At 39.9% G+C, this 25,824-nt stretch overlaps 1 protein-coding gene and 1 long non-coding RNA gene across 3 annotated transcripts; both read left to right on the top strand.

Moving 5' to 3' along the window:
• Positions 1 to 1,243: 1,243 nt before the first annotated feature.
• LOC118885021 lies at positions 1,244 to 6,157 on the top strand. Its single transcript, XR_005017426.1, has 3 exons — positions 1,244 to 1,592; positions 2,168 to 2,222; positions 6,103 to 6,157. It is a non-coding gene; the product is annotated as an uncharacterized LOC118885021 (long non-coding RNA).
• Positions 6,158 to 6,217: 60 nt separating this feature from the next.
• LOC118884812 (zinc finger protein 345-like) lies at positions 6,218 to 16,972 on the top strand. 2 transcript variants are annotated; one of them, XM_036832791.1, is made up of 5 exons: positions 6,218 to 6,442; positions 8,495 to 8,564; positions 9,961 to 10,087; positions 10,371 to 10,466; positions 13,752 to 16,972. In XM_036832791.1, the coding sequence occupies exons 2-5, from the start codon at positions 8,556 to 8,558 to the stop codon at positions 15,497 to 15,499; spliced, it is 1,980 nt and encodes a 659-aa protein (XP_036688686.1). In that variant the 5' UTR covers positions 6,218 to 6,442; positions 8,495 to 8,555; the 3' UTR covers positions 15,500 to 16,972. The 2 variants fall into 2 exon arrangements, with proteins under 2 accessions (XP_036688686.1, XP_036688687.1); XM_036832792.1 differs by lacking the exon at positions 8,495 to 8,564.
• The last annotated feature ends 8,852 nt before the right edge of the window (positions 16,973 to 25,824 follow it).

Genomic DNA, 25,824 nt, shown 5'->3' on the forward strand with positions numbered 1-25,824 from the left:
ATCAGGCAAAACTAATCTGTATTGTTGTAAGTCATGTGATGGATATCTTTACAGGAGACCAGTAGGGGACTTCTGGGGTGCTAGTTATGAAACTGATCAGAACCCTGTGGGGGCCTCCTGGGCACAAAAACCTTTCTGTGTCCCCAGTTTCTTATTTGCAGGATAAAGGCTTCAGCCTCCTAGACCTTCCTGAATACCAAACAGCAGATTCAAACACTTACTAATCAAGGAAGTAAGGGAATGCAGAAACCAAGAATGACCAGTCAAGAAACTATAGTGCATGGGACTTCCCTGGCAGTCCAGTGGTTAAGGCTCCATGCTCCCAATGCAGGGGGCATGGGTTCATTCCCTGGTCCGGGAACTAAGATCCCACATGCTGAGTGGCGTGGCCAAAAAAAAAAAGAAACCATAATGCAACCATTAAAGCAGGATCCTGGTTCCTCCTCAAGGGATATACATAATCATATCTTTGCATTCTTCTGCAGGAACTAAGGCTCCCACCTAGGTGGAGGCTGGTAACTTCAGGCTGAGCACAAGAGTCCTGGAACACTGCCCTATTACCTCACCACCAATCAGAAGAAAGTCACACACCCTGCAGCCCTCACCCCAAATTTTGCCTGTTAAAACCAGCAGGGAGTTTGGGGTTTTTGAGCACAAGCCACCCGTTCTCCTTACTTCGCCCTGCAATAAACCTTTCTCTGCTCCAAACTCCAACACCTCAGTTTGGCCTCACTGTGCTTCAGGCACACGAACTTGTATTCAGTAACAGTTACTCTAAGTTCGAGCAATTTATGAAAATTCACCCATCTTTAACGATTTGGGCACTCTTTGGCATGTTACATTCAGAAAGTGGACTTTAAACACTTAATTTTTTTTTTAATCATAAAAACTGTATCAGGAACAGCTGTACAACCACACCCCCAAGGTCACAAACTGAAGCAAATGCACTCACCAGCAGTAAAGGGTCACTCTCCTTACGTCCTCCTCCACAGGCCAGGCTGCGGTAACGGCCTGGAGATTCATCTCCTTTAGCCTCCTCGGAATCCGCTCTATCTTACCCTCCACCTGCCAGAGCCTTAGGACTCTGTGGCGGCACCCACCGCCAACCCGTGGTAATCTGAGGCTGAGAGAACAGGACGACCCCTTTTGGCCCTCTAGGGCTCTTAGTCCACACTACACGTCCCAAAAGTCCCCGCGGCCGGAAATAAGCTTCCCGCCAGAGCGCGACCGGAGATGCCAGAGCGCGACCGGAGGTGCCACATCACAGCTGGGACGGCAGACGCGCGGAGTGATTCGCGGAGTCGGCGGAGGACCCGCCGGTCGCGGATTGTACTCTTGGGAGGAGTACGGTACTGAGAGGGGCTCGGAAGGGTTGGGTTGCTGGCTCTCTCGGATCTTTTGGGTACTGGACTACATTTTCCAGAAGCCTGCGGGTGTAACGTCACTTCCTACTAGGTTGCACGTCACTTCCTACTAGGGTGTCGGCGCTGTTAATGCTGGAACGAGTTGAGCCGCGCAGCGGCTGAGGGAGCGCGGACTGTTGATCTGGACCCGGACCGCTGGGACCCGGCAGGACGCCGGAGAAGCAGAAGGTGAGGCGTTGTCTGAGCCCCGGGACAAAGGCCGGCCGTGTCTAGAGCCTCAGGCCTTAGCACTCCACTGTGTGTGTGTGTGTGTGTGTGTGTGTAACGTGATGTGCCTGTGGGACTGCATGATTTTGCGTGTGACCACTTGAGAGAGTGGTAATTGTGTCTTCAGACGTGAGAGCGGTTGTGTTAAGCTGCGAGAATGACCAGATAAAGAAGCTTGTCTCCAAGTCACAGACCTGATCTCAGAATGAGAATTTTAGAGCCAGAAACAGCCTCTAGTTCGGGGGGCTGACAAGAGAGGAGGCAAAAATCGAGGTAGTAAGATTCCAGTCTCCCCTCAGGATCCACCTGGGGAGCCCTATGCGGATTCTCGACTTCCACTCTGGTTCCCAAAGAGGGAGGGCATCATTGCTCAGGTCACTCGCTGAGCTTCGGCTGAGTGTCTACTTTAATTCGTGGGGTGGGGGGCGTGGGGTGGGGCAGGGAGAGTAGAAGGTGTTTGTTTCTAACAAATCAGTCTGGGTTCAAAGAAAGGCTTGGTGTCTCAAGATTAACTCTTACCAACTTCTCTGACACAGGTGACCAGAGAACAAGGGAAGAGTAGCTGTTGGACAACTAAGAGTTTTATCCAAGGTAAGTTGTTTTTCTCTTTTTTGTCTCTGAATTGCTTTCTGGATTTTCAGGATATATCTTTCTGCCTCTCGAAAATCTATAGCAAGGATCCTTTTAGTGATCTGGTTCTTGGGCGTTGCTATTCCAAAGAATAATGGGGATGGGGGGAGGTTAGAGGAATGGACCCAAAGAAGATGTTACACTCCATTTCTCTCCTTTTAACCTGAGGTACACATATTCATGTGCCAAATATTTTAATGCCGCCTGTATACTTAGTCCTTTGCTAAGATTTTTGAAGGAATAGAATAAATCCCACAGAGTGAAATTTGAAGCCTTTCTTTTAGTATTTTCCTCTCAATTTTATTGTTTAAGAGATGATATTGTAAGTATTTAAAAGGTTCAAAAGAGCATTCAGCGAATTCTCCTTCCCAGCTCTGCCCTTAGTCACATAGTTTTCCCACTTCAGAGGGCAACCAGTGTGACTAGTTTCTTGAGTACTTCTAGGGGGATTCTATGCATATATTAGTACATGACGGACTTCTTCGTTTTTTATAGCTGAACTATATTCCATACTTCCATGTTTAAAAACTGACCCTTACCAACTTTCAGATGACTATCAGTCTTTTACTATTATAAACGGTGGTGGGATAAATATAGACGCTCATTTGATGAGTTTATTAGTAGGATGAATGCTACTTTCTGGGCCAACTTATGTGTGGACTTTAAATTTTAATACTTTATATTTTCCCTCAGAGAGGCTGTATCATTACTTTACTAATCACTACTTTTTGATTTTATGTTTTATTCAAGGTACTTTGCTAGTTGTTGGAAAGCTTAAGAAAATTATTAATATGCTGTTGTAGAGTTTTTCAAACTATGGGGTTGTTACCTTATTTTTTGTGTGTGAGGTAAAATCAATTCACTGAGCCATGATCAGCATTTTTTAAACTTTTTATTATGAAAAATTCAAACTGTACAAAAATAGACAAAATAGTAATGAATCTCTATGTACCATCCTTTATTCAGCTTCAATGATGACTGACTCATAGCTAGTCTTGTTTGATCTATACCTCTGCCCACCCCAGAATTATTTTGAAGCAAATACCAGATGTTGTATTACTTCATAAACATTTCAGTGTGTATGTGAATGATGGGTCTTTTAAAAAACTTAATCACAATACCATTATTTTCTCTCAAACAATATTTCTTAAATATTAGATATCCAGTTAGAGTTTAGACTTCCTCTCAGGGCATATCTTTTTTAGATTTTAAAATTTCTTTGAATCTGGGTCCAAATAAGACCTATGTGTTGCGATTGGTTTATAATGTATTTGTTGAAGAAACTGGGCGATTTGTTCTGTATAGTTTCCCACAGTCTGGTATCATTAACATGTTTTTCTGTATTTCCTATAGATTAAGAGGCTTAGCCTACATGCACCAATTTGAATTTCCTGGATGGGATCAGAAGGAGACTCCAGATTAATTTTCAACACCTTATAATCCAAATATTGGAGAAGGTTTCCTGGGTAGGGAAAGTTCAGGCTCAAATTGATCACATACCAGGTGGACAGTTGCTTCTCCCATGGGACAATATATGGTTAATGGGTCTGAGGAGAGTATGTGCCCTCGATCTGACCTACAGCCCTTATGAAATGGCAGCAGGATTGAAAATCCATAAAGATAGAGGGAGACATTATTATTAAAAGACCTCATATGTGATGAGTCTTCATGTGCATGGAGGGCGAGACATACTCCCTCTAAATATAGGAAATAGTGATAAGGAGGTTTCCTAAAGTTTCTTTGAGATGTGAGTCAGACAGGGGGCCTTAAATTAAGAGAGATTAAGGCTTGAGGCAAGAGAGAGACACATGTAGGTGTCCTTTTGCCACTCTGCCATTTATTTATTTATTTTTCACATCTTTATTGGAGTATAAATGCTTTATAATGCTGTGTTAGTTTCTGCTGTACAACAAAGTGAATCAGCTATATGTATACATATAACCCCATACACACTGCCATTTAAAAGGGAGCTGTTTAAAGAGAGCATTGTGTCTCTTAATGAAGCCAGCTGCCTGGGACCTATTGGGAGATGGAAGTTCCATTGAATGCCTTTCCCAAGAGCCCAGCATTGTGTGTTTTGAGAAGTGAAATGTATGCCTTGGTCACTACTAGTAATGTCTGGAACTCTGAAGGGAATAAGGATTGTCCTGGTGAGTCCTTGTGTATGTAGAGACGAGTGACTTTGATTTATATTTGAGTATCTGTAAGGCAAGAGATTCCCAGATTTCTTTACCCTTAAAGGAACAACTCTTAGGCAGTGGCCCAAGAGTTTGTAAAAATATGCAGATGGGACCATTTGTTTGTCAGGACATTTGTGCAAAGATGACTTCCTAAAGTCTGACCACTTGTTCTGATCCTTGGATCCTGTCCTTTATGGGGAACATCCTAGTTAAGGAATGGAAAGCAGCAACATTCCACTGAGCTCCATCACCTATGATGGTGGCAGTGCTATCCATAAAGTCTGTGAGCTCACATTGCTGTTTAGTTAGTTAACCCCAGGGGGATTCCTAGTCAAGGGCTCTGAGGGAGGGGAGACCTCCTCTAGCACCATGGCATCTGGCAAGAGACTAAGGACAGGGAAGACCACTCCCTCCTGTAGATGGAACATTACAGAGGGCTCAGGTTTGGCTGAGCCTATAGGATGTAACTGTGCTGAGTTTGTGGGGGTGCTGCCTCCATGATCCAAGGCATAGTAGGCATCTGGGTTCAGAGAGTCCCAGGCTTAGGGTCTTGGAAAGCCTTTATCCCCAAGAGATCTTAGTATATAGCCAGCCGTTGTCACTCTAATGGTGTATAGCATAGGACCAAAAGGGTCAGTTTCTTGCATCATAAGCCTTTAGGCACCTGGTGGCCGTCAGAGGGGGTCCAGAGGCATGAGAGGAGGTTGCTGCAGCCTCTGCAGAGAAGGAGTCTCTGAGGGCACTAACAGGAGTGACTGCTGATTTTAATTTGAACAGATTCTGGAGCCTTTTGTTGGAAGGGTTCCTTTCCAAGGTGGGATGACTTGTAAGTAACAGCTCAGTGAGATTAACTAAAATTTGTAAGTCAGGAATATGTTGCTTCCAGACCCAAATAAGACTGAAAGACATTATGGGTGCTGAGAGATTTTACTGTAGTTTCTTGACAGTGTCAGGCATAGAGTTGCCCTGTTTTTACCAATACTTTTCAGGAATTTAACCGAGGTGTCAGGGCTTTGCATTATGTGTGAGGCAGTGGCCTATGCCTTTTTTTGTGAGCTCTTTTGTGAGTATTTTTATGTTCTTAATGAGCATGTTAAATGAATCTCCTCAGAGGAGGATGTCGTCCATATAATGTCATACCTGTGCTCCTGGAAAAAGGTGGATGCAGTTAAGATTGTGTACAATGGCAAGGCTACTGAGGTATCCGTGGGTAGCCTGGCAAAGGTCCATTGTGTTAGACCTTAGGGTGTGGGTTTAGCAAACTTCCTATGAAGAGGAATTGAGAGTTTTTAGCCATGACATCAACGTTGGGTCAAGACAGCACTTGTGAAATATTTTATCACGGGCTTGTACCTCATGCCACACACAAAAATTTACTCAAAATGCACCATCGACCTAAATGTAAGAGTACAAGCAGCCAAAGGGGAAAAAATACATAAATTGGATTTCCTCAAAATTAAAAACTTTCAAGTTTCAAGGGACACCACCAAGAAAGTGAAGATGCAGCCCACAAAGTGGGACCTGAAATTTGAAAATCACAAGTTCAGGAAGGGAATTGTATTTTGGAATATATAAGGAATTATTACAACTGAACAATGAAAAGACAAATAACCAAAATTTTTTTCTTTTTTCTTCCTTTTTTCTTTTGGCCACGCCATGAGGCATTCCCGACCAGGGATCGAACCCGTGTCCCCTGCAGTGGAAGCACAGAGTCTGAGCCACTTGGACCTCCAGGGAAGTACCACCAAATTTTTTAAATGAGCAAAGAATTGGAATACACATTTCTCCAAAGAAAATATACAAATGACAAATAAGCACATAAAGATGTTCAACATCATTGGGGAAATGCAAATCAAAATCACGACATACCACTTCAAACCCACTAGAATGAATTTAATCCAAAAGTTGGCGAAGATGTGGAAAAAATGGAACTTTGATATATTGGTGGAACTGTAAGATGATGCAGCTGCTTTGAAAAAGAGTTGGCAGTTCCTCAGAAAGGTAAGCATGGGCCTTCCCTGGTGGCGCAGTGGCTGAGAGTCTGCCTGCCAATGCAGGGGACACGGATTCGAGCCCTGGTCTGGGAAGATCCCACATGCCGCGGAGCAACTAGGCCCATGAGCCACAACTACTGAGCCTGCACGTCTGGAGCCCGTGCTCCGCCACAAGAGAGGCCGCGATAGTGAGAGGCCCGCGCACCGCGATGAAGAGTGGCCCCCGCTCGCCGCAATTAGAGAAAGCCCTCGCACAGAAACGAAGACCCAACGCAGACATAAATAAATAAATAAATAAATAAACTTTTAAAAAAAAAAAAAAGGTAAGCATGGAGTTACCATATGATCCAGCAATTCTGTTCTTAGGTGTATATATCTAAGAGAAATGAAACATATGTCCACACAAAAACATGTACGTGAATGTTCTTAGTAGCATTATTCTTAGTAACAATAAATAAGTGAAAACAATGCAAATGTTCATCAACTGATGACTGGGAAAAATGTGGTGTATCCATACAATGGAACATTATTTAGCAATATGTATAAAGGCAAAAGTACTAATCTATGCTGCAACATATGCTAACCTTGAAACATTATGCTATGTGAGAGAAGCCCATCACAAAGACCACATATTGTATGATTCCATTTATATGAAATGACTAGAATAAGCATATGTGTAGATATAAAGAGTGGATTAACAGTTGCCAGGGTCTGAGGGAACAAGAGTGGGAAGTGACTGCTAAGGGGCATGGGGTTTTGGATAATAAGAATATTCTAAAATTAGATGGTTGTGCATCTCTGTGAGTATACTAAAAACCGCTTAGTTGTATTTTTAAAAGGATGAATTTATGGAATGTGAGTTATATGTCAATGAAGCTGTTACGAAAAGAAACAAGTATAAGGAAGATTCTATAGCCAGTGGGGGCAGAGAGTGGTTAAATTCACAGACCTGTTTGCTGATCACGTAAGTGTTAATTGTATAAAGAATCTAGTGCGTAGTATGTGCTCTGTGGAAATTATTTGTTGTACAGCCACTTTCTCAAGTCATCCCCAGCCTTACCTTTAGAGGCAGAATGATGTTCAGCAGGATAACAAGGGAGTGCTGCCTCCAGAATTCCTGAATTCAGCTGAGGCTATGATTGGATGCGACAGGCAGCCTTCTTCTTTTTTTGTTTTTAATTTTTTGGCAGCGCCACGTGGCATGCGGGATCTTAGTTCCCCAACCAGGGATTGAACCTGTGCCCCCTGCAGTGGAAGCGAGGAGTCTTAACCACTGGACCGCCAGGGAAGTCCCCAGGCAGTTTTCTGTTAAAGGATGCTTTGGGGAATTCCCTGGTGGTCCAGTGGTTAGGACTCCGTGCTTTCACTGCCGAGGGCCCAGGTTCAGTCCCTGGTTGGGGAACTAAGATACCACAAGCCATGCAGCCAAAAAATAAATTTATTAAATAAAATTTTAAAAAATTAATTAAAAGCAAAAAGAATGCTTTGGATTTGTTCCTTGGTTACTTGATGAGTCTAGTGTGACTTCACGTGGCCTGGATGAAGCCTACAATTTGAACTCAGAATGCTTCTTGCACCTTGGAATGTGAGAACGAGCCAGTGAGGCACCCGGAGCTATTTAGTGTGTTGGGCCTGGGGGAAAAAGGCAGATCTTAGTTGTGGGAAGTGTTTGTTGCAGGATTTGGCCTACATGGATACAGAGCACTTCTAGGCCTGAGGGCCCCATCATTGTCCTTGAAGCAAGTATGACTTGGATACATTTTGGATCAGAGGCCCCTAGTCTGAAAATGTTAACCACTCAGGACGGGTCAGAGAACCCTAAGAACATCATAGGAATTGGGTACTGCTTTAGCATAAATTAATTCTTCTATATCTATGTTTTTTGGGATTGGGGAAGGGATTTGATTGTTTATATTTCTGCAAATCTCAGTATATATATTGGGGCATGGAAGGGACCAGGTGCCATGAAAAGGGAAGGAAATATTTATCTTAACTTAGTCATTTAGAAGGAAGCCTATTCTCACGGTTTCCTTTTTCTTTCCTGACTCTGTATTCTCAGGACTCAGCACTTCTCCATGAGAAGAAGCCAGAGGAGGACTAATAATTTGCCCTTCTAAGCCATGCCCCATGTGAGTTGGTGTTTTTTCTTCCCCTCATCAAATAGTCATTGTTTTCTAAGATATGAATGCTCAATATTCTTATCTCCAGATTTTCTGCCTCACTAAGCCCCACCCCTCTCTTCTCTAGCCATATTTAGGGATCCATTCTGCAAATCAGGAAATGTATTAAGGAAAGAGTAGAACCTCTTGTGTCAGAATGTGGTTTGATGAGGTGGGACTACACATGCAAAATTCAGTCTTTCTCATTGACCTCCATTTTCTGGTTGATTAGGATAGAAAATTGCTGTTTATCTCAGAATGTGGTGAAATCTTTGGTCTGTGAGGCTTTTAAGATTGGAAATGTGATCAAATGTAGGATTGAGAACAGAGAGGAGCATGTCATGTCAGTGAATACCTCAGAGGTGAATACCAGTGACAAGGTCCATTTCAAATCTGAATAGAATGTGTAAGTCAGGGGCCACATATGTGTGAGTTTAGCTCATCTTTCATTGGTTTTCCGTTGCTCAGAATAAGCAAAGTGTACAGTGAGCAATGATGAGTGGTAAAATGATCAGCCAGAGGGTTAGATATTTGCGAATTTTAGAAACAGAGCTGATGTTAGAGAAGGAAAACAAACTAAATACTGGAAAATAAGAAAATGATTACAGGGAATTCCCTGGCGGTCCAGTGGTTAGGACTCTGCGCTTTTTACTGCCGAGGGCCAGGGTTCAATCCCTGGTGGGGGCACTAAGATCCCACAAGCTGCGCTGTGCAGCAAAAAGAAAAAAAGAAAATGATTATAATTATAATATGGAATATTATATACCTTATAAAAATGATGTCTATGAAAGGATTTGCTAGGACAAGGAAGAATATTATTGCTAAGTTATTCTGAGACTTGAGTTGGAAATAAATTCTTAAATTATATAGAAATCTTATTTTCTAAGATAAACATTTTAAAAGACATTTGGAATGGGCCCATCAGTTTTGTTTTTTTCTCTTTTTTCTCCCTCCCTTCCTCCTTCCATCCTCTCTTTCTTCCCTCCCTTCCTTCCTTCCTTTTTCTTATTTTCAATTCTTTAAAGGGAAGAGGGGAGGAAGGAATTTGCAACTTATTTGAGAATTTGCATGTGTTATGTGCTTGCACACAGTATTTCATTTAATCAGAGAACTCCACTTACCTGGCTTTTGTTCATTCTTGTAACTGTTCACAAGAAGCTATGACAGAGTAATAGGAATGTTTAGAAACTATTTAGGTGCTCTGCATTTATCACACTCCCTTCCTTTCCATTATTTAGCCATATTGCAAGCTTCCAGCTTCAACGTATTTCTGTTTTGGCCACTGTATGTAATACTTTTCTTCTCCTCTCATTACTTCTAAAAAATATTTCTTTATTTTACCATTAACCCTGGATTGTTATTTCAGAGGTTGGTGTTATTCAAAGATGTGGCCATAGACTTCTCACAGGAAGAGTGGGAGTGCCTGGAATTGGAACAGAGGGATTTGTACAGAGACGTGATGTTGGAGAACTACAGCAACCTGGTCTCACTGGGTAATTTTGTCTGTTCCCAATAATTCAACTTCAGTCTTTGTGAAATTTAGAAAAGTTTCCAAGTGCCTAGCTGAATTTCAGACCCCTAGTCCCAAATAAATTTTTTGTGCCTTATAGACTTTGAAATGGACAGCTCCATTGGGCACTTTTATCTACTCTTTTCTTCAGATATCCTTTCTCTGAATCTTTCTGTAATTGACCTTCTTACTTGATGAACAGTGGACTCAATTTTAATTCTGGACAAGCAGAATGTAACCATATCCATTTCCATTCTTATAAGCAGGATTTTCCATTTCTAAGCCAGATGTGCTCTCCTTATTGGAGCAAGGGAAGGACCCTTGGAAGGTTGTACGGGATGTGACAAGAGGTCTGAGCCCAGGTGAGTAAGAGATGATCAGGCAAAGGGAGGCCGTTGTTAAATTCCTTAATAAGTTGGCCACACCTTTGAGTTATTAGCTCCAAAGTTCTCCTCACAGACCCAACCAAGGCCTTTTACTCTTAGGCCTGTGGAGTAAAATCCTGAGCCCTGGAGGACAAAAGTGTTTTAGCATCAGTTACCTAAGGAATCCCCTTCTTTGCTCCATTTACCACTTCCCTTGTTTTCTTTCATGTTCCCCTGTATTTTCAAGCAGGGAATAGCCCTCCTTTTTCAATGATAACCATTTTAACATTTTATATTTTTGATCCAGTGAAACCTGTATGAGTCTTTATCCAACAAATATTTTTAAATACCCTCTGTATTCTAAGTATTGAGAATATAACAGTAAACAAGAAAAATTCCCTATCCCCATTGATCTTTCCTAGCAGAAGAAATAGTCAGTAACAAATAAAAATATACAAAGAGTGATGAGTGTTAGGAAGCAAAACAAAAAGCATAGAGAATCACAAAGTAATGGGGGGAGGTGTTCTTATAGAAAGAGTGGTTAAGGATGGCTCTCTGAAGTGCTCGCATTTGAGAGGAGACATGAATAGAGTAAGCCATGCAAATTCTGGGAGAAGAGCAGGTTTTTGTTTTTTGGGGTTTTTTGTTTGTTTGTTTTTTGGCTGCCCTGCGTGGCTTGTGGGATCTTAATTCCCCAACCAGGGATCAAACCCAGGCCCTTGGCAGTGAAAGCTCAGAGTCCTAACCGCTGGGCTGCCAAGGAATTCCCAAGAAGAGCAGTTTAAGGCAGAGAGACTAGCAGTTGCAGAGGAACTGAGGTAGCAGTGAGTTTGATCCTTTTGAGGATCAACAGATAAGTGTGGCTAGGGTGAGTCAGGGAGAACAGAAATAGAAGAAAGTAATGTATCAATATAGATTCATCAATTTTAACAAATATACTGCACCAATGCAAGATATTAAGGTATTACTGATAAGGGAACCTGGAGGGGAAGGAAAAGGGAGCATGTGGGAACTCTCTGGACTTAGTTCAGTTTTTCTGTAAACCTAAAACTACTCTAAGAAATAAAGTCTTAATTAAAAAATATAAGATAAACTATAGCTTGAGTTCATACCAATTCAATTCAGATTCTGAATTATAGGCTTTTTATTTAACCCTTTTTAAGATCTTACAGCTGCATCTATTTTCTCCCATGCCAGGAGTCCCAGTTATCAAGGACACTATGAATGATGCAATTAGAATATCACATAATTACATTATTTTATCCCACATTATACAAGAAGCCTCTAAAATAAGAAGATCAACACTACCACTAACTATATGATTACTCAAAACAATTTGAGATAATTGTTTTGGCAGTTTTTTGTTCCCTTCATAGGGTATATCTCACAGTCAAATTACTATGTTTGAAAGTTATTTGAAGTAGTTTCCTTGTATGGTTATGCCACCAATTGTAAATACTGGTTCTTTTTTTTTTCTTCAATTTTTAAGCTGTGCTTTCTTGTAATTTAATTTTGTTTTATAATTATTTAATATATTTATATACCTCCAAAGTCAAATCTACAAAACAAGTTATATTCAGAGAAATCTGACTTCTATTTCTGGCTCCTCCACCTGTTCCTTCCCTACCCTGTAACTATGGGGTTTATTCCTCCCCCTTTTGAAAATAAAAGCAAATGTGTATTATACATTTATACTTCTTCCACCTCCTCTCCTTCCTAAGATAAAAAGAGCATAACTATACATACTTTTATTGACATTTCTCTTTTTTCTTCTTAATTTATTTATTTTTGGCTGCATTGGATCTTCATTGCTGCGTGTGGGCTTTCTCTAGTTGCGGTGAGCGGGAGCTACTCTTCGTTGCGGTGCGTGGGCCTCTTATTGCGGTGGCCTCTCTTACTGCAGAGCATGGGCTTTAGGCGCACGGGCTTCAGTACTTGTGGCACCCAGCCTTAGTTGCTCCATGGCATGTGGGATCCTCCCGGACCAGGGCTTGAACCCATGTCCCCTGCATTGGCAGGCAGATTCTTAACCACTGCGCCGCCAGGGAAGCTTGACATTTCTTTTATAATTAAGTGTATTTCAATCAGCACTTCACATTAATATAAAGAGATATTCCTTTTTAACTGCTTCGTAGTACTCCATGATGTGGATATACCATGAATTATTTCAACCAGCCACCTACTGATGGACAATTGGGTTATTGTTAATCTTTTTCTGTAACAAATTATGCTTCAGTGAAAACTTTCTGCATCAGAATTTTTGAAATTTGCTGGTGCAATTTAAAAAAAATTTTGTTTTTGCTTTATTTTTTTGTTTGTTTTTTGCCTGTGCCACGCAGCATGTGGGATCGTGGTTCCCTGACCAGGGGTCGAACCTGTGCCCCCTGCAGTGGAAGCACAGAGTCTTAACCACTGGACCACCAGAGAAGTCCCACTAGTGCAATTTTGAGATAGAGTTCACATAAGTATAGATACCTATACATATCTATTTTTTCCCAGCTTGTCCTTTTACTTTCCTTAATGTGTTTTTGACATGCTAACCTTTTCTTTTGTTTTTGTTTTCTACTGTAACATCATTTTTTAAAATTTTACTTTTTCTACATAGATAATTAATCCAACATCATTTTTTTTTGGCCCCACCGCACAGCATGTGGGATCTTAGTTCCCCGACCAGAGATTGAACCCATGCCCCCTGCAGTGGAAGCGTGGACGTGGGAAGTCCCAGTGTGGTCATTTTTATCAAGTTGTGATTTGGAAAAATTTCCCCATTCCTAAGTTATAGAAGAAGTCACCCAAGTTTTATTCTAGTTATTTCTGTGTTTTCATTTCTCTTAAGTAAGGGTATCTGATCCATTTGGAATTTATCCTACTGTAAGGTCTAAGGTACTAATGCAATTTCATCTTTTTTCTGTATGTTTATCCTTATGTCGTATTGTTTTTTTGTTTTTGTTTTTTTAAGGGAGAAGGAAGGTTTCATTATTTGCAGCAAGTAAGGAGAGCACTGGGGACCTTTCCCAAAGCAGTGTCTCCTGTTTATCCTTATGTTTATCACTTTCATTTATTAAAAAAGAGTTCATCTTTTCCCTACTGGTTTTAGCTGCTACCTTTATTCTATGCTAAATTTACACTTATAATTGTGTCTATGGATTTTTCTTTTCTGTTCCATTGGTTGCACTGACATCTTATGAGTATGATATTCAGTTTGAGTCCACCATTTCTACCTTAGAAGTTTCATTTTTCCAGGAATATGAAAATAGCATTTGTTTACTTGTTATCTTACAGACTGGGAATCCAGGTGTGAAAACAAGAAGCTATCATCAAAAAGAGAAATTTACGAACTAGAAGCATCTCAGTGGGAAATAATAGAACAACTTACAAGCCGTAAGTGTGAGTGCAAAAGTTTTCAAGATGATAAGGATTGCAGAGACCAGTTTGAAAGCCATTTAGGAAATAAAGAGGGACTTTTTAGGCAACTAGTAGTTTATGAAGAAATGCCTAATTTTAGTCAAACCACATCCGTTACGTTACAACAGAGAATTCATTCTACTGAGAAATTCTGTGAATGTAAAGCATGCAGAAAATATTTTATCCTTGGCTTTCAACAGACTGAACATCAGAAAAATCATTCTGATGAAAAATTCTATGAATGTAAAGAATGTGGAAAGGCCTTTATTCAGGACTCACAACTTACTTACCATCAGAGAGTTCATGTTGCTAAGAAACCCTATGAATGTAAGGAATGTAGGAAAGCTTTTATCTGTGCCTCGAAACTTATTTATCATCAAAGAATTCATACTGGAGAGAAACCTTATGAATGTAAAGAGTGTGGGAAGGCCTTTATTCGTAGCTCTCATCTTACTCAGCATCAAAGAATTCATACTGGTGAAAGACCCTATGAATGTAATGCATGTGGGAAGGCGTTTTTTCGTGGCTCACAACTTACTTACCATCAGAGAGTTCATACTGCAGAGAAACCCTATCAATGTAAGGAATGTGGAAAGGCCTTTATTCGTGGCTCTCAACTTACTGAACATCAGAGAATTCATACTGGTGAGAAACCCTATGAATGTAAGAAATGTGGGAAAGCCTTTAGTTATGGTTCACAGCTTACTCTACATTATAGACTCCATACTGGTGAAAAGCCTTATAAATGTAAAGATTGTGAGATGTCCTTTATTCGTGGCTCACAACTTACTGAACATCAGAGGATTCATACAGGTAAGAAACCACACGAATGTAAGCAGTGCGGAAAGGCCTTTAACTATGGCTCACAGCTTATTCGACATCAGAGAATTCATACTGGCGAGAAACCATATGAATGTCAAGAATGTGGGAAATCATTTATTCGTGGCTCACAACTTACTGAACATCAAAAAATTCACACTGGTGAAAAACCCTTTGAATGTAAGGAATGTGGGAAAGCCTTTATTCGTGGCTCACATCTTACTCAGCATCAGAGAATTCATACTGGTGAAAAACCCTATGAATGTAAAGAGTGTGGAAAGGCCTTTATTTATGGCTCACAACTGTCTCAACATCAGAAAATTCATACAGGTGAGAATCCCTATGAATGTAAGCAGTGTGGGAAGATCTTCATTTGTGCTTCACAACTTAATCTACATCAGATTTTTCATACTGGTAGGAAACCATATGAATGTAAGGAATGTGGTAAGACTTTTATTCGTAGCTCACAGCTAACTTACCATCAGAGAGTTCATACTGGTGAGAAGCCCTATGAATGTAATGAATGTGGGAAGGCCTTTATTCGTGGTTCACATCTGACTCAGCATCAGAGAATTCATACTGGTGAGAAACCATACAAATGTAACGAATGTGGAAGGGTCTTTAATCGTGGATCACAACTTACTCAACATCAGAGAATTCATTCTGGCGAGAAGCCTTATAAATGTAATGCATGTGGTAAGAACTTTAGACGTCATTCACACCTTACTCAACATCAGAAACTTCATAATGGAGAAAAACTGTATGAAAAAATTAATTTAGTAAATCCTTTACCTGTTTGCCCATGACATTCAGCTTTGGGATATCAGAAAATTCAGATTATGAATGTGAGAATCCTTTTTTACTTAAACTCATAAGTAACTCACCTTCAGAGAATTCACATTTAAGAAAGGCTAGATTAATATAAGTGCAGAATTACTTTCCATCATATTTCAATCCTAGTTAGACATTAGTGAATTCATATGAGAGCTCAACCCTAAAATGTAGGGTTCTCTTGTACAGTATCATCTGAGCTCCACCGTTTACTATGTGGGTGTTCCTTTGCAAAAGTTACTTAACCCGTTTGTTTTAGTTTCCATTAATATACATTTCATCATAGTGTTCTGCAATTTAAAGAAGTAAATACATATACCGTAAAGCCTTAAAGCAATGTGTACTACATAGTTAATGCTTAATAAATGTTAGCTATTATTGTAAACATTACTTTTATTTAGTGTTTTAATCATATACTATTACAGAATTCAAATGAGAAGGAAACTTTACAAATACAATATGTACAGTAAATCTTTCATCACTCTTACTAAGCATCAGGTAAATCCTTTTGGAACAAAACATTCTAATGTTAATGTGAGGTTATACCTCGTTCTGAATCAAAATTCTTACTAAAACGAAACCCTAAGGGGAAAAAAATGTTTTGCCCTTACAAATAAAGCTGCTTGTGAACATTTTTGTATAAATTTTTGTGTGAACATAAACTTCCATTTCTCTGGTCTAAATGTTTAAGAGAGTAGTTTCTGGGTTATATAGTGAATGAACGTTTCTCTTATAAGAAATGGACAAATCATTTTCCAAAGTGGCTTTTCCATTTTACATTCATACCAGGAACATGAGTGACCCAGTTTCTCTGTATCTCTACCAGCATTTGGTTTTTTCACCACTTTTTATCTTAGCCATTCTGATAGGTGTGTAATGATATCTCTTTGTGGTTATAATTTCCATTTCCCTAGTGGCTAATGATGGTGTGCTTATTTGCCATCCCTGTATCCACTGTGGTGAAATGACTGTGTCTTTTACTCCATAATTTTGAATTGTATCTTTTTTTTAACTGTTGGATTGTGAGAGAGTGCTTTCTTTATTCTAGTCAGTACTAGTCCTTTGTTTGGTATGTAGTTTGCAAAAATTTTCCCCAGTGCGTAGCTTTTTATCCTTCTAGGCAGGGTCTTTTGAAAAGCAAAACTTTTTAATTTTGATAAGGTCTAGCTTATTACTTTTTCCTTTTATGGATCTAGCTTTTGGTGTCAAATCTAAGGACTCCTTTTCTAGCTCCAGATCCCAAAGATATTCTCCTACATTTTTGCCTGAAGTTTTCATGGTTTTATGTTTTGCATTTAAGTCTGTGATCCATTTTGAGTTAATATTTGCAAACATTATAAACTTTAGCTTCATGTTGTTTCTTTGTTTGTGTTGCCTTATGGGTGTCCAGTTGTTCTAGTACCATTTGTTGAAAAGGCTACCTTCAATAAATTGATTTTGTGCCTTTATATTTGTATATGTCTATTTCTGGATTTTCTGTTCTCTTCTGTTGATCTATGTGCCTATCCCTCTGCCAATACCACCCTGTCTTGGTTACTGTCCCTCTGTAGGATGTCTTAATATTGGGTAGAGTGATTCCTCCCACTTTACCTTTTTAAAATTGACTTAACTATTCTAGGTCTTCTGCCATTTCATATAAATTCTAGAATAAACTATCCTATATGTACAAAAAAAGAGTTTGCTGAGTTGTAATAGAATTTCAATTTGGGGATAATTGACATCTTTACTCTCTGAGTCTTCCAGTCCATGAACATGATATGTCTCTCCATTTTTAGGTCTTTATTGTGGGTTTAATTGTGTTCCCCAAAATATTCAAGTCCTAACTCTCAGTACCTGTGAATGTGACCTTATTTGGAAATAGAGGCTTCGCAGATGTAATCAAATTAAGGTGAGGTCATATTGGATTAGAGTAAGCACTACTCTAATGACTAGTATTCTTATAAGAAGAGGGAAATATGGACACAGACACATAGGGAAAGCCATGTGAAATCAGAGGCAAGGTTGGAATGATGCATCTACAAGCCAAGGAACACCAAGGTTTACTAATAACTACCAGAAACTGGAAAGGGCAAGAAAGAATCATCCCCTAGTGCCTTTAGAGAAAGCATGGCCCTGCCAATACCTTGATTTTGGACTTCTAGCCCCCAGAACTGTGAGAAAATAAAGTTAAGTTGTTTTAAACTAAGTTTGTTGGTAATTTGTTATGGCAGCCCTAGAAAACTAATATAGTCTTTGATTTCTCTTATTAGGATTTGTAATTTTTGGCATACAGATCGCATACATGATTTATAAGTATATCTAAGTGTTTCATTTTCTTTGGAAAAGTTGTAAATGGTGTTGTGTTTTTCCTTTTACCTATTAATCACTAGTATACACAAATTACATATGTACATATACGTATATACAAATCAATATACAAATTATATAATTTGTGAGTTCTACAGCAAAGTCATAGACTGTAATATCAATATAATTTGTATATGAGTTACAAGTAACTTGTATATTGATCTTGTAATCTATTATCTTGCTGCAGAACTCACTAATTAGTTCTGGAAGTTTTTGTTTTGTACATTCCTTGGGATTTTCTACATAGATAATCATGTCAGCTATAAACAAGGACAGTTTTTTTCTTCTAGTCTATATGTCTTTTGTTTCTTTTCTTCCCTTATTATGGTGACTATTACTTCCAGTGTTATGTTGAGTAAGAGTGGTACAAGCATATATCCTTGCCTTGTTTCTGATCTTAGGGGGAAACTCTCAGTCTTTCACTGTTAAGTATTATGTTAGCTGTAGGTTTTGTGCAGGTGCTCTTTTTTATTTTTATTTTTTTATCTTTATTTTTTCTAACATCTTTATTGGAGTGTAATTGCTTTACAATGTTGTGTTAGTTTCTGCTGTATAACAGAGTGAATCAGCTATATGCATATGTATATCCCCATATCCCCTCCCACTTGCATCTCCCTCCCACCCTCCTTATCCCACCCCTCTAGGTGGTCACAAAGCACCGGGCTGACCTCCCTGTGCCATGCAGCTTCCCACCAGCTATTTTATATTTGGTAGTGTATATATGTCAATGCTACTCTCTCACTTCGTCCCAGCTTACACTTCCCCCTCCCCGTGTCCTCAAGTCCATTCTCTACATCTGTGCCTTTATTCCTGTCCTGTCCCTAAGTTCATGAGAACCTATTTTTTTTTTTTTTTTTTAGATTCCACATATATGTGTCAGCATACAGTGTTTGTTTTTCTCTTTCTGACTTACTTCACTCTGTATGACAGACTCTAGGTCCATCCACCTCACTACAAGTAACTCAGTTTCATTTCTTATTATGGCTGACTAATATTCCATTGTATATATGTGCCACATCTTCTTTATCCATTCATCTGTCAATGGACACTTAGGTTGCTTCCATGTCCTGGCTATTGTAAATAGTGCTGCAATCAACATAGTGGTACATGTCTCTTTTTGAATTATGGTTTTCTCAGGGTATATGCCCAGTAGTGGGATTGCTGGGTCATATGGTCATTCTATTTTTAGTTTTTTAAGGAACCTCCATACTGTTCTCCATAGTGGCTGTATCAATTTACATTCCTACCAACAGTGCAAGAGGGTTCCCTTTTCTCCACACCCTCTCCAGCATTTATTATTTGTAGATTTTTTGATGATGGCCATTCTGACCAGTGTGAGGTGACATCTCATTGCAGTTTTGACTTGCTCTTCTCTAATAATTAATGACATTGAGCATCTTTTCATGTGTTTGTCAGCAATCTGTATATCTTCTTTGGAGAAATGTCTATTTAGGTCTTCTGCCCATTTTTGGATTGCGTTGTTTGTTTTTTTCATACTGAGCTGCATGACCTTCTTGTATATTTTGGAGATTAATCCATTGTCAGTTGCTTCGTTTGCAAATAATTTTTCCCATTCTGAGGGTTGTCTTTTCGTCTTGTTTATGGTTTCCTTTGCTGTGCAAAAGCTTTTGAATTTAATTAGGTCACCTTTGTTTATTTTTGTTTTTATTTTCATTAGGAGGTGGGTCAAAAAAGATCTTGCTGCGATTTATGTCAGAGTGTTCTGCCTATGTTTCCCTCTAAGAGTTTAATAGTGTCTGGCCTTACATTTAGGCTTTTAAGCCATTTTGAGTTTATTTTTCTGTATGGTGTTAGGGAGTGTTCTAATTTCATTCTCTTACATGTCCAGTTTTACCAGCACCACTTATTGAAGAGGATGTCTTTGCTCCATTGTATATTCTGGCCTCCTTTGTCATAGATTAGGTGACCATAGATGTGTGGGTTTATCTCTGGGCTTTCTCTTCTGTTCCATTCATCTATATTTCTGTTTTTGTGCCAGTAACATACTGACTTGACTACTGTAGCTTTGCTGTATAGTCTGAAGTCCGGGAGACTGATTCCTCCAGCTCCATTATTTTTCTCAAGATTGTTTTGGCTATTCGGGGTCTTTTGTGTTTCCATACAAATTGTGCAATTTTTTGTTCTAGTTCTGTGAAAAATGCCATTGGCAGTTTGATAGGGATTGCATTGAATCTGTAGATTGCTTTGGGTAGTATAGTCACTTTCACAGTGTTGATTCTTCCAATCCAAGAACATAGTATATCTCTCCATATGTTTGTATCCTCTTTAATTTCTTTCATCAGTGTCTTATAGTTTTCTGCATAGAGGTCTTTTGTCTCCTTAGGCAGGTTTATTCCTAGGTATTTTATTCTTTTTGTTGCAGTGGTAAATGGGACTGTTTCCTTAATTTCTCTTTCAGATATTTCATCATTAGTGTATAGGAATGCAAGAGATTTCTGTGCATTAATTTTGTATCCTGCTACTCTACCAAATTCATTGATTAGCTCTAGTAGTTTTCTGGTAGCATCTTTAGGATTCTCTATGTGTAGTATCATGTCATCTGCAAACAGTGACAGTTTTACTTCTTTTCCTATTTGCATTCCTTTTATTTCTTTTTCTTCTCTGATTGCTGTGACTAAAACTTCCAAAACTATGTTGAATGATAGTGGTGAGAGTGGGCAACCTTGTCTTGTTTCTGATCTTAAAGGAAATGGTTTCAGTTTTTCACCATTGAGGACGATGTTGGCTGTGGGTCTATCATCTATGGCCTTTATTATGTTGAGGTAGGTTCCCTCTATGCCTACTTTCTGGAGAGTTTTTATCATAAATGGGTGCTGAATTTTGTCAAAAGCTTTTTCTGCATCTATTGAGATGATCATATGGTTTTTCTCCTGCAATTTGTTAATATGTTTTATCACATTGATTGATTTGTGTATATTGAAGAATCCTTGTATTCCTGGGATAAACCCTACTTGATCATGGTGTATGATCCTTTTAATGTGTTGTTGGATTCTGTTTGCTAGTATTTTGTCAAGGATATTTGCATCTATGTTCATCAGAGATATTGGCCTGTAGTTTTCTTTTTTTGTGACATCTTTGTCTCATTTTGGTATCAGGGTGATGGTGGCCTCGTAGAATGAGTTTGGGAGTGTTCCTCCCTGTGCTATATTTTGGAAGAGTTTGAGAAGGATAGGTGTTAGCTCTTCTTTAAATGTTTGATAGAATTTGCCTGTGAAGCCATCTGGTCCTGGGCTTTTGTTTGTTGGAATATATTTTTTTTAATTTTTATTTATTTATTTATTTATGTACTTATGGCTGTGTTGGGTCTTCGTTTCTGTGCGAGGGCTTTCTCTGGTTGTGGCAAGCGGGGGCCACTCTTCATCGCGGTGCGCGGGCCTCTCACTGTCGCGGCCTCTCCCGTTGCGGAGCACGGGCTCCAGACACGCAGGCTCAGGAATTGTAGCTCACGGGCCTAGTTGCTCCGCGGCATGTGGGATCTTCCCAGACCAGGGCTCGAACCCGTGTCCCCTGCATTGGCAGGCAGATTCTCAACCACTGCGCCACCAGGGAAGCCCCTGTTGGAATATTTTTAATCACAGTTTCAATTTCAGTGCTTGTGATTGGTCTGTTTGTATTTTCTCTTCCTTTCAGGTTCAGTCTCAGAAGGTTGTGCTTTTCTAAGCATTTGTCCATTTCTTCCAGGTTATCCATTTTATTGGCATATAGTTGCTTGTAGTAATCTCTCATGATCCTTTGTATTTCTGCAGTGTCAGTTGTTACTTCTCCTTTTCCGTTTCTAATTCTGTGGATTTGAGTCTTCTCCCTTTTTACTTGATGAGTCTGGCTAATGGATTATCAATGTTGTTTATCTTCTCACAGAACCAGCTTTTAGTTTTATTGATCTTTGCCCTTGTTTCCTTCATTTCTTTTTCATTTATTTCTGATCTGATCTGTATGATTTCTTTCCTTCTGCTAACTTTGGGGGTTTTTTGTTCTTCTTTCTCTTATTGCTTTAGGTGTAAGGTTAGGTTGTTTATTTGAGATTTTTCTTGATTCTTGAGGTAGGATTGTAATTGCTATAAACTTCCCTCTTAGAACTGCTTTTGCTGCATCCCATAGGTTTTGGGTCATCGTGTTTTCATTGTCATTTGTTTCTAGGTATTTTTTGATTTCCTCTTTGATTTCTTCAGTGATCTCTGGGTTATTTAGTAGTGTATTGTTTAGCCTCCATGTGTTTGTATTTCTTACAGCTTTTTTCCTGTAACTGATATCTAGTCTCATAGTGTGTGGTCGGAAAAGATACTTGATACAATTTCAATTTTCTTAAATTTACCAAGGCTTGATTTGTGACCCAAGATATGGTCTATCCTGGAGAATGTTCCATGAGCATTTGAGAAGAAAGTGTATTCTGTTGTTTTTGTATGGAATGTCCTATAAATATCAATTAAGTCCATCTTGTTTAATGTATCATTTAAAGCTTCTGTTTCCTTATTTATTTTCATTTTGGATGATCGGTACATTGGTGAAAGTGGGGTGTTAGAGTCCCCTACTATGGTTGTGTTACTGTCGATTTCCCCTTTTATGGCTGTTAGCATTTGCCTGATGTATTGAGGTGCTCCTATGTTGGGTGCATAAATATTTACAATTGTTATATCTTCTTCTTGGATTGAACCCTTGATCATCATATAGTGTCCTTCTTTGTCTCTTGTAATAGTCTTTGTTTTTAAGTCTATTTTGTCTGATATGAGAATTGCTACTCCAGCTTTCTTTTGAATTCCATTTGCATGGAATATCTTTTCCCATCCCCTCACTTTCAGTCTGTATGTGTCCCTATGTCTGAAGTGTGTCTCTTGTAGACAGCATATATACGGGTCTTGTTTTTGTACCCATTCAGCCAGTCTATGTCTTTTGGTTGGAGCATTTAATCCATTTACATTTAAGGTAGTTATCGATATGTATGTTTCTATTACCATTTTCTTAATTGTTTTGGGTTTGTTATTGTAGGTCTTTTCCTTCTCTTGTGTTTCCTGCCTAGAGAAGTTCCTTTAGCATTTGTTGTAAAGCTGGTTTGGTGGTGCTGAATTCTCTTAACTTTTGCTTATCTGTAAAGGTTTTAATTTCTCCTTCGAATCTGAATGAGATCCTTGCTGGGTAGAGTAATCTTGGTTGTAGGTTTTTCCCCTTCATCACTTTAAATATGTCCTGCCACTCCCTTCTGGCTTGCAGAGTTTTTGCTGAAAAATCAGCTGCTAACCTTTTTCTTTGTATTTAATGTTTGGTAGTTTGATTAATATGTGTCTCAGTGTGTTTCTCTTTGGGTTTATCCTGTATGGTACTCTCTGTGCTTCCAGGACTTCATTGACTATTTCCTTTCCCATGTTAGGGAAATTTTCTACTATAATCTCTTCACATATTTTCTCAAACCCTTTCTTTTTCTCTTCTTCTTCTGGGACCCCTATACTTCGAATGTTGGTGCGTTTAATGTTGTCCCAGAGGTCTCTGAGACTGTCCTCAATTCTTTTCATTTTTTTTTGTTTATTCTGCTCCCTGGCAGTTACTTCCACCATTTTATCTTCCAGCTCACTTATCCGTTCTTCTGCCTCAGTTATTCTGCTATTGATTCCTTCTAGAGTATTTTTAATTTTAGTAATTGTGTTGTTCATCACTGTTTGTTTGCTCTGTAGTTCTTCTAGATCCTTGTTACATGTTTCTTGTATTTTCTCCATTCTGTTTCCGAGATTTTGGATCCTCTTTACTATCATTACTCTGAATTCTTTTTCAGGTAGGTTGCGTATTTCATCTTCATTTATTTGGTCTTGTAGGTTTTTACCTTGCTCCTTCTTCTGTAACACATTTTTTTGTCATTTCTTTTTTTTTTTTTTTTTTTTTTTTTTTGATAGGTGATGCTGTATTCCTGTCTTACTGGCTGTTTGGCCTGAGACATCCAGCACTGGAGTTGCAGGCAGTTGGATAGAGCTGGGTCTTGGTGCTGAGGTGAGGACCTCCAGGAGGCCTCACTCCAATTGACATTCCCTGGGGTCTGAGGTTGTCTGTTAGTCCAGCAGTTTGGACTTGTAGCTCCCACCACAGGAGCTTGGGCCTGACCCTCAACCTGGGAAGAAGATTCTCCCACAAGGTACATGGTGCGGGAAAAAAGAAAAAAAGGAGCAGTACAATATTGAAGAATAAAAAACAAAATAAAATTAGAAAGATACAAAATACATTAGGAAAAATAAAACTATAATTGAAACAACTGCAACAAGGTAAAATAAAGCCAAAACAGACAAAAAAGGGGGGGGAGGGAACAAGCCAAGAGGAGAGAACAATAACGAAGTATAAAGAATAAAAAGTAGAAAAATAAAAGATTTATTAGGAAAAAAAAATGTAAAAGAAGCAACAACAATGAATCAACAAGGTAAAACAAAACCCCAATCTAAAAGAGGAAAAAAGAAAAAAAAAAAAAAGCCCTGGCCATGGGGGCAGAGTTTAGGCAGGGGTGGAACTTAGGCAAGGGTAGGGTTTAGGGTGCTGGGGGACCTAGGCAGGTGGGGGGGGTTGACGTTTGAGTGTGGGGCAGGGAGTGGCGGGACAAAGTTCAAGTGTGGGGCAGGGCCTCTGCTTAAGACCTGCACGGAAGGGGAGAGGCAGCACGTCTAAAGGAGAGTCTCTGCAGTGTGGGGTTTTGGAGTTTGTAGTTAGATCCGTGAGTGATGGAGTGTGGGTGCGGTTTAGGCCCAGCTCGTTGGAGGGGGTCTCTGAGTGTAGAGGTAGGGTGCTGGGTGGGGGTGTAAGGGCAGGGCTTTGGTTCTGCATGGCAGGAGAGGCTCCGAGGGCAGAGGATTAGGCCTGGGAGCCCAACAGTCTCCCTGGTGCCTAAGTGGACAGGGAAAGCACTGGCTCCATTCCCTTCTGTTCCTTTGCGCCCCTCCCCCACTGTCTCCCACAGGGTCTCCCCTGTTGCCATTGGACCCCTAACCGTGAGTGGGTCCCGCTGGATGTAGGAACTCCTTGCCTCCCCTAGCCACCCCTCAGGGGTGCCAATCCCAGAGGTCCGGCCTTTACTTTTGCTCCCCCTTCCCTCCCTCCCACTCCCTCAGGACCCACGTGGCTGGTGGGGGCCTAGGTGGGCAGAGGATCAGGCCCGGGATCTCAGCAGGTTCCTGGGGGCCCAAGTGGGCAGGGGAAAGCTGGCCATGCTCCCTTTTGATCCTCTGCCCTCCCAGTGGTTCCCCAATTTCCCCCTTTGGGCGTGGGATCCCTTCCCCTCCCCCAGCCGTCCCTCAGGGGCACCAGTCCCATCCCGCCTCCACTTCTCCTCCCGCTTCTCTCCCCTCATGCCCCACGTCCTACCTGGTCACTGGGGGTTTCTCCCATCCCCTTAGGTGTCCATGGTCCCCCACCGGTGCCTGGTAGATGCCCTAGTTGTGAGGAGGCGTGAATTCCGTGTCCTAGTAGCCATTTTGACTCCACCCTCCCGGTGCTCTTTTTTAAATTGAAGTTGTTCCCCTCTGTTCCTAACTTCTTGAGGTTTTTTTTTTTTAAATCATGAATGGATGTTGGATATTATCAAATGCTCTTTCTGCAGCAATTGAAATTTTTCCGAAGCAGTTGATCATAGGATTTTTCTTCTTCAACATGTTGATATGGTGGATTACATTGATTTTTTAAAATGTCAAATGTGTCTTGTATACCTGTAACAAATCCCACTCAGTATGTTGTATAATTTCCTTGTTGGATTTGATTTGCTAACATTTTGTTGAGGACTTTTGTGTCTAAAATTATGAGGGTTTTTTTCCCCCCAAGTCTTTGTCTCACTTGGGGATCAGTGTAATACTGGTCTCATAAAATGAGTTGGGAAGTGTTTCTTCTATTTTCTGGAAGAAGTTGTGTAAAATCTGTGTTCATTCTTCAAATGTTTGTAATAAATTGCCAGTGGAGACACCTGGGCCCCAGG

This window comes from Balaenoptera musculus, chromosome 19 (genome assembly GCF_009873245.2).
Source record: "Balaenoptera musculus isolate JJ_BM4_2016_0621 chromosome 19, mBalMus1.pri.v3, whole genome shotgun sequence".
Taxonomy (NCBI): domain Eukaryota; kingdom Metazoa; phylum Chordata; class Mammalia; order Artiodactyla; family Balaenopteridae; genus Balaenoptera; species Balaenoptera musculus.